Source organism: Pelodiscus sinensis, chromosome 24 (assembly GCF_052426305.1).
Source record: "Pelodiscus sinensis isolate ZL-2025 chromosome 24, ASM5242630v1, whole genome shotgun sequence".
Classification (NCBI taxonomy): Eukaryota; Metazoa; Chordata; order Testudines; family Trionychidae; genus Pelodiscus; species Pelodiscus sinensis.
In genome coordinates this window covers 24,977,174-24,991,198 of record NC_143075.1, presented here as the reverse complement: position 1 = coordinate 24,991,198, position 14,025 = coordinate 24,977,174, and the positions used below count along the sequence as shown (strand labels likewise).

The following is a 14,025-nucleotide window of genomic DNA, read 5'->3' as shown; positions in this document are numbered from 1 at the left end:
CAACAGGGACCCGGCTGCTGGAGAAGGTAGCATGGTGGGGAGTTCCCACTGGGCGATGGGGGGCGGGGAAAGATTTATGGCACTTCCTAGTTGGAAGGCTCTTCTGACCCCCCCCCCCCCCCCCCCGGTTTATTGCTGAAATCCCAGGAGTCTTGGCTGGCAAGGGCTCATATAAAGACAGAGCCAGCTCCAGTGGCTGGGAGCAAAATCCGGACTAGGCCTAAATGCAAATTTCTAGGGAATGTAATTCACCACTAGGCCGACTCCCTTCCATAGGCCATGGCAACTCCTCAAGAGGTGGCTGCAAATCAGCGCCAGGTGATCTGCTCTAGTGCAGTCCCCAGGTCTGGGCCTGTGCAGGAATCGCTGAGGGAGGGTCTTTTGGAACAGAGGCCAAGATCCCTTCTGATCTCACCGTCCACAGATCTGTGAAACAGCCAGGCTACGGCTACATTTGCAGCTTCTTGTGCGACAAATATGCAAATGAGGCTAAGCATGGAATACAGCCAAGCCTCATTTGCATACCTAATGAGCTGCCATTTTGGAGCTGTCTACACACAAAGGCATTGTGCAAGAGGGGTTTTCCTTGTGCAAGAAGGGGCAGTGTACACAGCTCCCTCTGGTGCAAGAGCCTCTTCCGCAAAAAAGGCGGCTCATTAGGTATGCAAATGGGGCTCGGCGATATTCTTGCGCAAGAAGCCGTGAGTGTAGACATAGCCTGGCTGGTTCCTCTTTCCATATCAACAGCTTTCGCCAAGGGACTTCTCCCCTCCCTCGCCATTATTTGGAGGAATGCAACAGATGATGGATTTATTTTTCTTGGTTTTGAAGCGGCAAAAATGGTCCCTGTTTAGCTGCCTCCCTCCCCACGTGCAGAAAGGCCAAGCCACCCGGAAACCAGAGCTCAGCACAATAATTGAATTTTGAAGCCATCGTTTATCCCACGATTAGATGAGACGCTTGGGTTTGAAAAGAACGACAGGCTGAGGAGGGAAGATGCTCAGGGCTGAGCCAGAGCTCTTGGCCCGACACACCAACAGGGAACAGCTCAGCAAGGCCAACACTGCTTGGTTGCCATCTCTGAACCAGGCTTCAATTTAAAGGTGGAATCGGAACCTAATTGAATTGCTTCTGGTTAACAATCCAGGCCGAGGCTCTGGGAGCTATGCAGCTCCTCCAGCCAAGGGACACTAACTTGAGAGCTCTTGGCAGGCTGGGCGAGGTTACATTCCTGCTCGCTTTAGGCAGACATTGGTTTGGAGAGAGCACGGCCGCTTGGCACCACGGTGCTTGCCTTAGCACAGCTGGAGCCGCTCAGGGTTGAACCACAGTGTGGCCCCTTTGACAGAAGGCAGCCATGCAGAGCCACTGACTTGCCCATGGCAGAGGCAGAGGGCTTCAGCCCCAATGGAAGTTAGAGCCTAACTCCAAGGACTTAATGGGAGTTAGGCACCGAAGCTCAGGGCCCGAATTGGGACTCAACTGCCGGCCTGTAGTGCAGCTGCGTGAGAAAGGCTGCTTCCTATTCATTGGCCCAGAAGCTCACAGATTGATTGATTGGTCCCTTTGTGACATTCAACTTGCCATTAAACTTACCCCATGAAACTACCGCCACCTTAGTCAGTCCTTGCCACGTGTTGCTGCCAGAACTCTGCAAAGTCTCACGCTGGGAAGCTGCATGTGCTTCTGTGCGCAGGAAACGCTCTTCCATGGGCCCTTTGCCTTTCCAGTTTTATCTTGTAACTGTCATTTGGGAGCCAGTCTCATGGGAACAGGCTTTGGCCGAGTCCTCATGTGCAAAGCCCCCGGGGCTCCTTTAGGAGCATTGAGAGCGGGGCTGGACCGATTTGTACACAGTGCTCAGGCACAATTCTTTCGAGGTAGTTTTGTAATCTCAGGAGGACGCTGCTGACTAAGCCAGGCTCAGCTGTGCAAATAAATCTCCTTTGCCTGCCTCTGTAAAATCCCGACTAACGGCCTAAGAACTGGCTTGGGCGGCTAGCAGAGCCAATTTGCAGCTGCAAGCACAGACCCGTTCCCACACAGCCAGCAACCTAGACACCTCTGGGAACATGTGGGACATGCAAGGGGGAATGGGCTGGTGCCTGGCTCTGCAAAATCAGCACTGATGCAACTCTGCTGTGGGCACAGATCTGCATGGCGGCCTCACCTGAGCCTGGGCGGGGAAGGGAGGAGAGAGAGGAACACAAGGATTTCTCTGCCACTGCCCAGGCCTCTTCTTGTATGGTCTGAAGAGTGACTCGCCCATGGGAGTCACACCTAGGAGGTGTCTGACCACCCACCTGGGCTGAGTGGAGCCCTAGGAGCTCCCCTACATATGCAATGAGCCATGGCTGAGCTGGCACTGACCTGCCAGGGAGCTCAACAGCTCCCACACTGCAAGGGGCTTGTCTACACAGGGGGGAGATGTGCTCCCCAGGACTGATTTTCCAAAGCAATGAAGTGCAGTTTAACCCAGTGCTGTTACAGCACGCTCAGGAACCTTTCACGCACACGTGCAAGGGCTCCATGGCTAACCATGTGCTTTGAGAATTACCCCCCATAAAGCCAATCAGCCCCTGTGGACAGTGCAGACATTTTGCCATGTGGCCGGGAGTGGGAGAGATCTTACTGCCCCTTACATCAGTACAACGCCTAGTGTGGATGCAGGTAAACCACTACCAAAGTGCTTTATCCCAGCAGGGTTTATTCCCCTGCCCATCTAGGCCTAGTTGCACTGGTTAGCAGCATCCTGCTGCATGCATTGCACACCTGTGGGATCCAATCCTTACGTCCATTACATTATATTCACTTCAAGTGATATAGCTTTTGGGTGTCAACAGGCCCAAAGCCTGTGGCGTGTACCCCCCATTCTTCTTTCCAGAGAGGGCAGCCGTGTCTCCCGCCTGCTGCTGCTGCCTTGGGTTCTAATGCCCAAAGAACCCCGGGAGAGATTTACCAAGGGCAGGGCAGCTTGTCTGCCTGGCAGCGTCACCAGAGTCAGACCTGGTGGCCCAAGTGTGATGCTGCTGTTAATTGAAAGTGGCCTGCCACAGTGGCACGTAGAGCAAAATCGGAATGAGTACAACTCCTCAGCTCTAATGTGGACACAGGCTAGCTCCATTTGAACATCTCGTGTCTTCCAGTGCCTCCCCATAGTTCCCCTAAGCCCAGTTTCTCTCCGTCTACCTATTCCCTGCTTCTGGATCAGAGCTACTGTTTGGAAAGCTCCCTCAGCTCACGGGCTTGACATCAGCAAATACAAAAGTCCCACTGAAGGCACAGTGAAACTAGAACTACATGGTCAGTCCCAGCTGATGCCCCAAGCAATGGGTCATTATGTATGGCTGAATCAATTCTCCTAATGGTATGCAACCAAGAAAGTAGACCCGCTTGTCCCCTGCTCCACGCAAGAGTGCAGGCTCAGTGGAAAGTTGTTTAAAAAAAAAAAAAACCCACACATTTTATTTAAATCACAGAACAAATTTTCCTGGAAACCACGAGTAAACTTAATTCCGTTGGACGGGCCGCGGTTTTAATCTGAACAGCAATTTTGAGAAAACACAAAAGGCCTTTGATTTCCATCAATAAATATAAAAAAATATAATAAATTACATTAAAAAAAGTTCAACACTGACAGACTAGCAAAGGGCGTCTTGTGAGACGCAAAGGAGCAGAGGGTGGGGAGTGGAGTGGAAGAATAAATAGAGGAAAACGATTCCATGACCTTGAGGCACAGCTCTCAACCATTATCTGCAAAGCCACTTCACTCGCTACCAGGGGAATGTCACATTTAAGGCACTGGCATCTGCCCGTTTCTCGCGGCACCAATCGAAGCAAAAACAACTTAGAGAAAGGTCCCTGATTCAGCCAGTTGGTTAAAAAGCGAACACCCGTCCTGGAGCAGCGTCTCTGCCCCACAGCTGGAAGCTCGGTTGTTTAGAAGCTTAAATGGCGTCATTTTATTTACCATAAATCTTCATCCTCTTATAAAGAGCAAAGGAAGAATCAATGTCGCTTTGTCACAGCAGTCTCAGCCCAGCCTCTGCCTCGAAGGGGGCTTGGAAAGGAACGGAGGCCATTCGGGAAAATCCACACACTCCTGTCAGTCAGGAGAGGGTCAGCGGAGGAGGGAATGAACTAGCACACAGAGTTCCCTGTGCTTTGGCCAGGCAGCAGGTGGAGGAAGGCATTTGCTCGGCCCAGCTAGGAACCTGCCAGGTGTGAGGCTGCGCAGCTGGAGTGCTGGGGGGCACTTTCCAAGGGTGGCGGCTGGTGCCCTGGCCAAAGAGAACCAGGGGTTTCCCCAAAAGGGGCTGTGGTCTAGCACCTCTTCCTGGAGTCAGTTAACACTGCACAGCAGCAGCTGCAGTTTCCAGGCATGCAAGAATAATCATAATAATTGCAGCAATAAATACAGCGCATGCCCTGGAGGTGTAATGGTGGGTACAGGGTGGCAGGAGCGACTGGCCGACTCCGCTCTGGGCACTGCCATTCAGTCTGCCCGGGGCTGCTGGCCAGTGTCCTCAGCGGCTCACGGCAAGGGGGCAATGCAAAGCGCACTTCAATTCTCCACTTCAAGTATCTCCCGGTTTGCACGGCCACCGAGTGTCCCTCTCTCTCCTGCCGCGATTCCGTCTCCACGCAGGGGGCGAGGTCGGCTCCGGGCCAGCGCCAGCTCAGATGGGGATGCCAACGGTGCTCACCTGCTCCTTCAGCCCCAGCAGGCTGTAGGCGATGCGTTTCTGGTGACCCGGCAAGCGCACCCCGATTCTCTTAATGTCGCTGGGAAGCAAAAAGGCAAAGGGCAATGTCAGCAGGCCAGAAGGGCCCAGGCGCTACCACCACGTGCGGATGCCAGAAGCAGGCGTAACGCCAAGGCCTTCCAGTACAAGCTGGTTTGAACTGATCTCCACAAGGTGATCAACTGGTATTCTCGGGGGGAGGGGGGGGAAAGAGGGAAAGGGGAGGGCTCATTTACCAAACAGCCATGAAAGCTGACCTGGCAGCCCATGTGTGGGGCATGGCCAGGGAAAAGGGGGCGTGGCCAGGGAAAAGGGGGCGTGGCCAGGGAAAAGGGGGCGTGGCTGGAGTGCCTCCCAGTCTGGTGCAGCAGCCTCGCAAGGTCACAGGCAGTGGGCAAAGCTGAGAGCAGCCTTGAGGCTGCCCTAAACTACACAACAGATGGTGCTGAGTTGGCCTCAGGACCAAGGAGACAACCCCGCCCCTTGTGATCACCACTGAGGAACGGCCTCTCTACTGTCTCCACATGACCTCCCCCTGCTCTTCTTCCCCATCCTCTTGGCTACTTCCCCCCAACCCAGCCCGAATCCTTCCCTGGAGCCAGTGGCCGATGCCCCAACCTGAAGTCAAGGGGAAGATTCCCAGACGCCAGCAGGTTCCGGGAGAAGCTCCGTGTTCCCAGCTGAAAGAATCTCTCTCGTGCCCTCTCATGACACTGCTTCCTTTTGGCAGCCCCAGCGCTTGAACAGCACAGGGAGGGCAGAGCAGCCTCTCTGTTAATGAGCCTCTCCCTTGTTTCCCCATCCCGTAATGCCAATTAATTGCAGGGTGCATGCTCTGACAGGACCTCTTGAGACATCATTGTGGGCTAGGCCAGGGCCAGTGGAGAAAACAGGCAGCTCCACACAGCTCCCCAGGTTACGTAACAAAGGAAATGCATCTTGTTCTGCTCCACAGCATGTTTGGAGACCCTCCCCAGAGGGCATTGAGTCCTCACTGGGGAACCCAGCACAGGCATGGCGGTGCCTCCTGGCATATCCAATCCCCCTAACTCTTGCCCTGTGCTCTAGCCACTAGGCAATGCTGCCTCCCTGGAGACACTGAAGGACAACCCATCAATCAGCCAGGTCCTGAAGATGGGCCAAGTCCACCCAGCATGGTTGGCAGCCTAAGAACACAGAGAGGGTTCCGGCATCAGGGTCGGCTCTTGTCCTGAACTGACTTGTCCAGCAGGCTACTGGCAGAACTGGGACTAGAGCCTAGGTCTTGTGTGCCACATCAGTGCGCTAGCCACTTGACCACACTGCCTCCTCTGCATTTAGAGCAGGCAGCCCTGGAGATTAGACAAGCAGCTCAGAGGGCCTCAGCCTGGGCTCTACGTACCCAGTCCAAAGAGGGACTCTGGAGGCTCTCACCCCCTCCCAGGCTCTAGGTGCTGGGATGAGGCCCTCGGCAGCCGGATGCCTGGCAAAGACTGCCCAGGCTGGGTAGCAGAAGAGGATTCTCTCAGGCTGGACTGAGCCAGCTTTGCATAGGGAACATGATGTTCTGTAGCTCTCCCTGGGTGCTCCCCTGGGTTCCCAGCCTGTCCAGTGGCCAGCCAGCCCTGCTGTTTACACAGGCTATATTTAACCCAGGCAGCTTGGGGACTTGCTATTTCCTGGGAATGAGGATTTGAAGGCAGGCACAGGGCTGCTCCCTTCGGGGTGACTCTGAGCAGGGTCCTAGCACAGAGAAAGGCATAGCTTCCCGTGGTTCTGCTGGGAACCCAGCCCTTGGGCTGTGGGAATTCAGGCCAGGCTATGGGGAGCAGGGAAGGTAGGGGGCAAAACTGAGCTGAAACCACCAACTCCTAAGAAAGAGAACCCCCGAAGGGTCTCACGCTCCCTGCCGTGCCCTGGCGCCTAGCGCCCGCACCTGGACCAGCAGGGACAGCGGCCATGCAGAGAGGGGAGGGGCAGTAATTAGCACAGTGCAATGCCACATGGAAGCTTTGGGCTCGGATCCTTCTTCCAGGGCCAGTCAGAGCTGGGAGCACTGGAAAAAGACAAAGTCCCTGGGGGCAATTGGCCTCTGAGGAGGCCCAGCTGACAGCATCCTGTGGGAGCGAGGGATGCCAGATGGTGCCAAGTGGGGGAATGACACTGGCAGGAGGAAGGGACAGCTTCGCTCCAGAGATCAGACGAACAGCTCAGAGGGCCTCGGCCTGGTGGCCCTAGGTACCCAGTCCAAGGGGGGACTCCGGTGGCCAGTGTGGCCCTGCATAAGAGCTCCCACCCCCTCCTAGGCTCCAGGCATTGGTGTGACTGGCCCTCAGCAGCCAGTCCTTAGCAAAGATCAGGGGGGGATTTGGCTCCTTTCCGAGTGGCGCAGGCAGAGACAATCCAGCTCGCAGGAGGTGCCCTCTTGTCTGACCTGTGTGGGAATGCCACTAAGCAGGCACTCTGGGAAGGGGTACATGTGGGGAGCCAGGGAGCACTGGCCTGTGGGGATCAGCCCACAGCCCTGCCCTGGAAACGCTGAGGCAAGGCCTGCCAGTGAGCGGGCAGACGGGAGGCAAAGGCAGCGGGGAGATGGGAGCGCAGGACTTACTCGTTGCTCATCTGCACCACCTTCTCAATGGCGTTGTAGCCGCATGACAGGAAGTTCTCCGTGTACTGGTTCATCTTGATGGACTCCAGCCACTCGGACACAGTCCTGAAGGGGAGGCCCTCTGAGCCGCTGGTGCTGGGCAGGCGGATAGACACCCTGCCAGGACACAAAGCCCCAGATGTTAGCGTCCCAGATCCCCCAGGACAGTTCAACCAAGGGGGAATGCCAGAAGCCACTTCCTCCTCTATGAGCCACATGGGTAACAGCCGCAAGGAGATGGGCTGAGCTCAAGCACACTCCTCTCCCAGCACATACCCTGTGCAGGGAGACCCACACCTCCCCTCCACTAGGGAGACATGTTTCCATCTCTCTTCCTTTCACCTCCACGGGAGGGGCGCTGAGCTAGACATACGAGTCAGGGCTGGAGAGCGGACGGCATGCCCTAATCAGCTGAACACAGGGCCAGGAGACAGGATCCCTGACTTTCTAATCTACCAGCTTGCTGGGAGACCTTGGATAAAGAGCTTGAGCGGTGCCTCAGTTTCCCTGTCTGTCTGCGGGAGCTGTGGCTAACAACCCCTGCTCCCTGGGGCATGGCAGTTGGGAGGGTTAATTGCCCCCCTAAATGCTTTTGCACTATCCCTCATTGTTATCTGGGGGAGACTCACTGTGCCCATCTGCTTGGGAGACCGCCAGGTGGTCCAGGCCTACAGAGCCAGCTTAGGACCAAGCATCACAAGAGCTTGGTTACAGGGGACCGTTACGGGGTCTCCGGCCCCACTGACTCTAGGGATGAGTACAGCCCTGCATGCCCTGTGCTTGATCGGAGTCCTGCCCCTGGCACAGCCCAGCCCAGTCACCCCACCGGCACATCCCCAGCCCCCAGGAGCTCAGGCTCCCCCTGCAACAGCTTTTTGCCAGTGTGACGTAGTGGGGGTACCTGGCTGGTTTCTATGCTGCTGGCTCTGGGGGAACCCCCACTGGCTGCCGTGGGTACCACGACCCAGCAAAACAGGATGAGTCACTATGCAAACCAGTGGCCAGACACCCCCCATGGAGAGGAACAAAGGAAGGTGGAATGCTGCCTTGGCTGGGGGGCAGGGCTGGAAGTGAGTGAGTTGGTTGCTGGCTGTCGGAGGGCATGGAGGAGAGCCTAGGGGAAGGGGCTGGAGTTTAGGGGCCCAGTCTCCCCCATCTCAAGGGGGCCTGAGGCATCCTAGCCCAGTTCCTGTAACCAGATTACATCTGTGCTGCGCTGTGCTGGAGGAGCAATAAACCACCCTCAATTCCACTGGCTGGTACAGTCTGTTTGTGCCATTTCGGGGTGCAGGAGACGGGGAACCCCCAACGCGCCGTCACACTGGTGTCAGAAGTGGGATGCACTGCACCCCGTGGATGGAGCTTCCAGCGGCAAGCGACAAGGCGCAGTAGAAGCAAGAGCCCTGGAGCCAGGCGTGCTGGAGACAGAGCGAAGCGGTTCCTGGGAATCGTGGGGCGCTGCAGCACTAGACTGGTGAGTCTGCACCGAGGGGCCCAGCGGGCAGATGGCCTACGCCCAACTCTTGAAGGCAGAGCTGGTGGGGCTGTGCAGAGAGAGGGGCTTGCCTGTGCAGAAAGCAACCAAGGCCCAGCTGATTGCTCAGCTAGAAGAGAACGACCAGCCACAGGGCCAGGATCTTGTCCCCAGGGGAAGCAGCCAGACCCCCCCTGAGAGTGTGTCAGGCTCAGAGAGGGGGAGGAGCGCTGGAACCCACAGGAGAGATGAGACAGCTTCCCCCAGGAGGCCTGCAAGCTGCAGCCCATCTAGGGCAGGGGCCAGCCAAGCAGAGCTGCGGCGGCTGGAGATCCAGCTGCGGATCAAGGAATTGGAAGTAGAGGACCGAGAGAGGGACCGCCAGGACCGAGAAAGGGATCGCCAAGATCGAGAGAGGCAGCGGCAGCATGAGCTGGCCATGGCAGAGCGGAGAACCGGCGGGGCACCGGCTGCGCCAAGTGCGGATGGGCCCCAGGGTCCCAGGACTGCCAGACGCTTGGAGAGGCCCGTGGTGGCCCAATTGAAGGACATGGGTGACATAGACGGGTTCCTCAGTGCCTTTGAGAGGGCCTGTGGACTGCAACGGGTTCCCCCAGCTGACTGGCTGCAGGAGCTCATCCCCGCACTGAGCCAGGAGGCGGCCGGAGTGCTCAGTCAGCTGGAGGACCTACAGCCCGGGGATTACAACCGAGTCAAGGAGGCCCTGCTGCACAAGTTCGGGCTGACCCCCGAGATGTACAGGAAGAAGTTCCGGGGGGTACAGAAAGGGCCACGGGAGACCTATGTGGATCTGGTCTCCCGCCTGGCGCAATACTGCCGCAAGTGGGTGTCTGGAGTCGGAGCCCAGACTGCAGAGGAGCTGCTCAAGCTGGTCATGATGGAGCAGTTCTATGCAGCGTGCCCACCCAAACTGAGGCTGTGGCTCAAGGACCGGAGACCAGAGAACCCCCAGGAGGCTGGGAGACTGGCGGATGAGTTCACGGAGAGCCGGTCCGGGTGTGAACGGGAGTCCCGGAGAGAGAGGGAACCGCGCAGAGACCGGATCTCGGCTGAGCGACGGAGGGAGTCAACTACGGGGCGAGCCCAAGGAACAGGTCGTCTGCGCCCCAGACAACCAGCCAGGGCCTGGACAGAGACAGCCCAAAGCCTAACTTGCCATCGCTGTGGGCAAAAAGGCCACAAGAGGGCTCAGTGCACCAGGTCCCAGGACCGGGGACTTTCCAGGGTTAACTGGCTGGGGCGGGAGGAAGGGCAGGCTGCCCCAGAGGCAGGGGCTGGCAGGCAAACCTCAGCTCAGAGAGAGGGGAAGGATGCTCAGTGCACCTCCCCTGGGAGGTCTGATTCTCAGGAGGCGGATTTCTCCGTGTACCGGGTGGGGGCAGGACGGCCCCTGCGGAGCGAGTGCCTCATACCCCTGGAGGTGGATGGTAGGAAGGTGACGGGCTTCTGGGACACGGGGGCGGAGGTGACTCTGGCCCGATCCGACATAGTGGCCCCAAAGCGGATACTACCCCACGCGCAGCTGACCCTGAAGGGCATAGATGGGTCCCCGTTTAAGGTGCCTGTAGCCAGGGTGCATCTGAAATGGGGGGCCAAGGAGGGCCTCAAGGAAGTGGGGGTGCACCCGCACTTGCCCACCGAGGTGCTGATGGGGAACGACCTAGAGGAGTGGCCCCATGAATCCCAGCGGGCTCTAGTCACTACCCGGAGCCAGAGCCAGCGGGGGGCTGACAACGTGGGTCCAGGGAAGGACTCCTGGCAGCGTCCTCAGGGTCCCATCCCAGTGGACACGGGGTCCAGCCAGGCTGGGACTCCGGACCTAGGCAGAGGTGGGGGACAGGTCCCGATCCCTGCCTCAGCAGCTGAATTCCAGGCTGAGGTGCAGGCAGACCCCTCCTTGCAGAGGCTGAGGGACCAGGCTGGCCTCCGTGCAGCTCAGCCCCGGGGGAGAGGTGGCCAGGAGAGATTCCTGCGGGAGCGTGGGCTCCTGTTCCGTGAGTGGCTCCCCCCCAGGAAGGTGAGGGCATGGAGGGTAGAGCGGCAGCTGGTCGTCCCCCGAAAGTATCGCCTCAAGCTGCTGTATTTGGCCCACGATTCCCCCGTTGGGGGCCACCGGGGGATCCGGAGCACCCGGCTGAGGCTGCTCCAGCACTTCTATTGGCCGGGAATCTTTACAGCCGTGCAGCGGTACTGCCGGTCCTGTGACTCCTGCCAGAGGGGCGGGAAGGCCCAAGACAGGAGGAAAGCGGCTTGGGGGTCTCTACCCCAGATAGACCCTCTGGGCTTGCTGAGAGAGTTATGGGAGGGGAAGACCTCCCTGGATGGAGCATCGGGGGTGGAAGCCGCCCTGGCTGTCCAGAGAAGGCTCACTGGGCTCATGGCCCCAGCCCGAGAGACCCTGGCCAGAGATCAAGGCCAGCGGAAGGGTGGGTGTGACCCCCGAGGACAGGCCTGCGCCAGTCGCCCTGGAGCGGGGCGGCGAGTGGACAGAGGGAAGCCAATTCATGTGGGGCCTCGCCACGGCCGGCCCGAGTCAAGGGGAGCACCCATGTCCCCAGGGCGGGAACCCCCAACGCGCCGTCACAGCCAGGCAAACAAGTGCCCTGGGACACTGGCACCCTGAGCCCAGCTCTGGCTGCGGGGTCACCCCTTCTGGTCAGGGCTGTGTGAAGACACCATCTCCTTTAGCCAGCGGGGCTTGTAGCTGCTCTGCCTCCTCTGGGACCCAGCCCTGCTCGAGCCCCTGCGATCAGGCTGGCTGCATCTGCGGCACTGGTTTGTGACCAGAGGAATCCCTGGCTGAACCAGGCCCAGGCCCTGTGGGGGGCTCTGGCAGCCAGCTGCCTACCGGGGGTCGAAGTCAGCCAGCGTCTTGAGTGACTCGGGGGCCCGGATGAGCTTGTCGAGGATGCTAACGATGTCGTTGAACTTGGGCCGGCGGCTTCTCTCCTGCTGCCAGCATTGCATCATCAGCTGGTAGATGGCAGAGGGGCACTCCATGGGAGCAGGCAGCCGGAAGCCTTCGTTAATAGCTTTCATGACCTGCCAAGGGAAGGTGCAGAGAAGTGAGGGACATGGCCGGCAGATCAGAGGCACCGCTCCCACGCACAGCCGCTGCCTGGAGCCCACCCTTGGCTCACCCATAAAGTCCCCCGTGAAGTGGGAACATCTCCTTGTCTCCTGCTTTGGGAACGGCCAGCTTGGTCCGACCACATCAGGGCTGGGCCTGGACTAGTCACCCTGGCTGTGATGGTACAGCCAGAGCTCTGCTCCATAAGGGGGTCTCACCCTGCCACGGGGAGGGCTCCCAGGAAGGCCATGTTCATTGCACCCATTCCTGATGCCCAAGGTGGCGGTACTACAGCGTACCAGGCTCACAACAGCGCAAGCGTCCCTGGCCAAACAAGGAGCTTCGTGCTCACAGCCCAACTGACTGCAGGCCACGGAGGTGGGCTCTGTCCTGGAGACCCCTGTCCCTCGAACTCTGGGCCCCCGGTGACTTTCACATGGGCTTCAAAGGGCCATCGGTCAGGACAGCGTTTCACAACCACGCCAGGCTGGAGTCCTGTCCTGGGCCCCTCCCTGTGCCTCCAGCCATGTCCAGGCCCCTCGGAAAGGCTGATGGCTGGCTGCAGAGACACGCAGGCTTTTTAACCTCCCACCAGGTCCCTTCAGCACCCAGCCCGTTGCCCTATCAGCACTCAGGCAGTGTGCATGGGCACAGCTGCCATTCCCGGGGAGCTCGGCAGGCTGCCGTCAGGCCAGCTGGGCCCCACACCCCGTGCCCGGCCAGCAGCGCTCACCTCGTGATTGGAGAGCTCCCAGTAGGGCCGCTCGCCATAGGACATCACTTCCCACATGACGATGCCGTAGCTCCACACATCGCTGGCCGAGGTGAACTTCCGGTAGGAGATGGCTTCTGGGGCCGTCCAGCGGATGGGGATCTTGCCACCCTGCAAGAATCACGCAGTTGGCCTTGCTGGCTGTGCAGCATGGAGAAGGCTGCTCCAGCTGGCTGGCAGGGGTCAGGGCCAGGCGTTCTCTGGCCAGCCAGTGGTGGGGCTGGGTCGGGTCTGCCATGGACTGCTCCAGCTCCTACCAGTTAACTGGAACCAATAAACCTCCCTCCTCCCCGGCCCTGCTCTGATCTCATTGTACCCCCAGCCCAGGGGGCTATTGGGGGCCCTGGTGTTAACAGCCAGAGTGCCCCCCGCCCTGCACTCACCACGGTGGTGGGAAGCAGCGTGACCTGGCTTCAGCCTGCTACACTCCCGAGCGTGGCTCCCATCCATGTCGCTTGCCGCAGCAGAGCGGCTGGGGCTGGGGCGCTTGGTTTTTCACCACCACGGTGAAGCAAGCAGGTGGCCAGGGCTGGGTCACTCTGTTGTCCATGGCCCCCACGGCTGGTGAGTTTGGGGACAGGCCCAGAACCTGCTGCCGCTGGTAGTTCCCCAGGCCACCCTGAGCCCCATGGGTTCCCCTCAAGCATGGGGCTAGGGCGTCTGCCCTGAAGCCTCTTATGGATGGGAGAGCTCTGGTCTGGGGAGCTGCCTGGGTGGGGCCAAAGCTTGGCCTAGCAAGAAGGGCCACAAATTGGGATGGAGAGGCCTTGACAGAGAGGGTGGGGCTTGTAAGTAGCAGGGGGATGCAGTCTCCCCACCACAGAAGACACCCTGGGGGAGCAGGGCAGGCCAGCCCAGCAGTGCTTACACTGGTAGTGTACGTGGCCTCGGGGTCGTCCTCCAGCACACGGGACAGGCCGAAGTCGGACACCTTGCAGACCAACTGGCTGTTGACGAGGATGTTGCGGGCGGCCAGGTCCCGGTGCACGTAGTTCATGTCGGCCAGGTACTTCATTCCCGCCGCGATGCCCCGCAGCATGCCCGCCAGCTGGATCACACAGAACTCACCGTCCTTCTCCTGTGTGGTGAGAAGAGATGTGCACGGGATGGTAAGTGCGTGGTCCTTGCGACCTCCCTGCACGCTCGGTGCTCCTGTTACCATCGCCCATTTACAGGGCTCAAGGAGCCCAGACCATGCCATGCACCTGGAATGCAGCCACCGCTGGCTTAGAGAGTGGCTGTCCATCCACACACCACAGCAATGGGGCAGGGAGAGGGCGTCAAGGCCACGGCCACTGGCACAAATCGAGGGCT

The 14,025-nt window shown here is 59.0% G+C and overlaps 1 protein-coding gene across 1 annotated transcript in view; it reads right to left on the bottom strand.

The window, feature by feature from the left end:
- Positions 1 to 3,444: 3,444 nt before the first annotated feature.
- Positions 3,445 to 14,025, bottom strand: part of EPHA2 (EPH receptor A2) — a 40,987-nt gene continuing 30,406 nt past the window's right edge. Inside the window, exons 13-17 of the mRNA XM_075906114.2 lie at positions 13,580 to 13,789; positions 12,673 to 12,822; positions 11,718 to 11,911; positions 7,336 to 7,491; positions 3,445 to 4,785 (exon numbers count right to left, since the gene is read on the bottom strand). Coding sequence (XP_075762229.2) covers positions 4,680 to 4,785; positions 7,336 to 7,491; positions 11,718 to 11,911; positions 12,673 to 12,822; positions 13,580 to 13,789 — 816 coding nt within the window. The 3' untranslated portion in view covers positions 3,445 to 4,679. The remainder of the gene's footprint in view (positions 4,786 to 7,335; positions 7,492 to 11,717; positions 11,912 to 12,672; positions 12,823 to 13,579; positions 13,790 to 14,025) is intronic.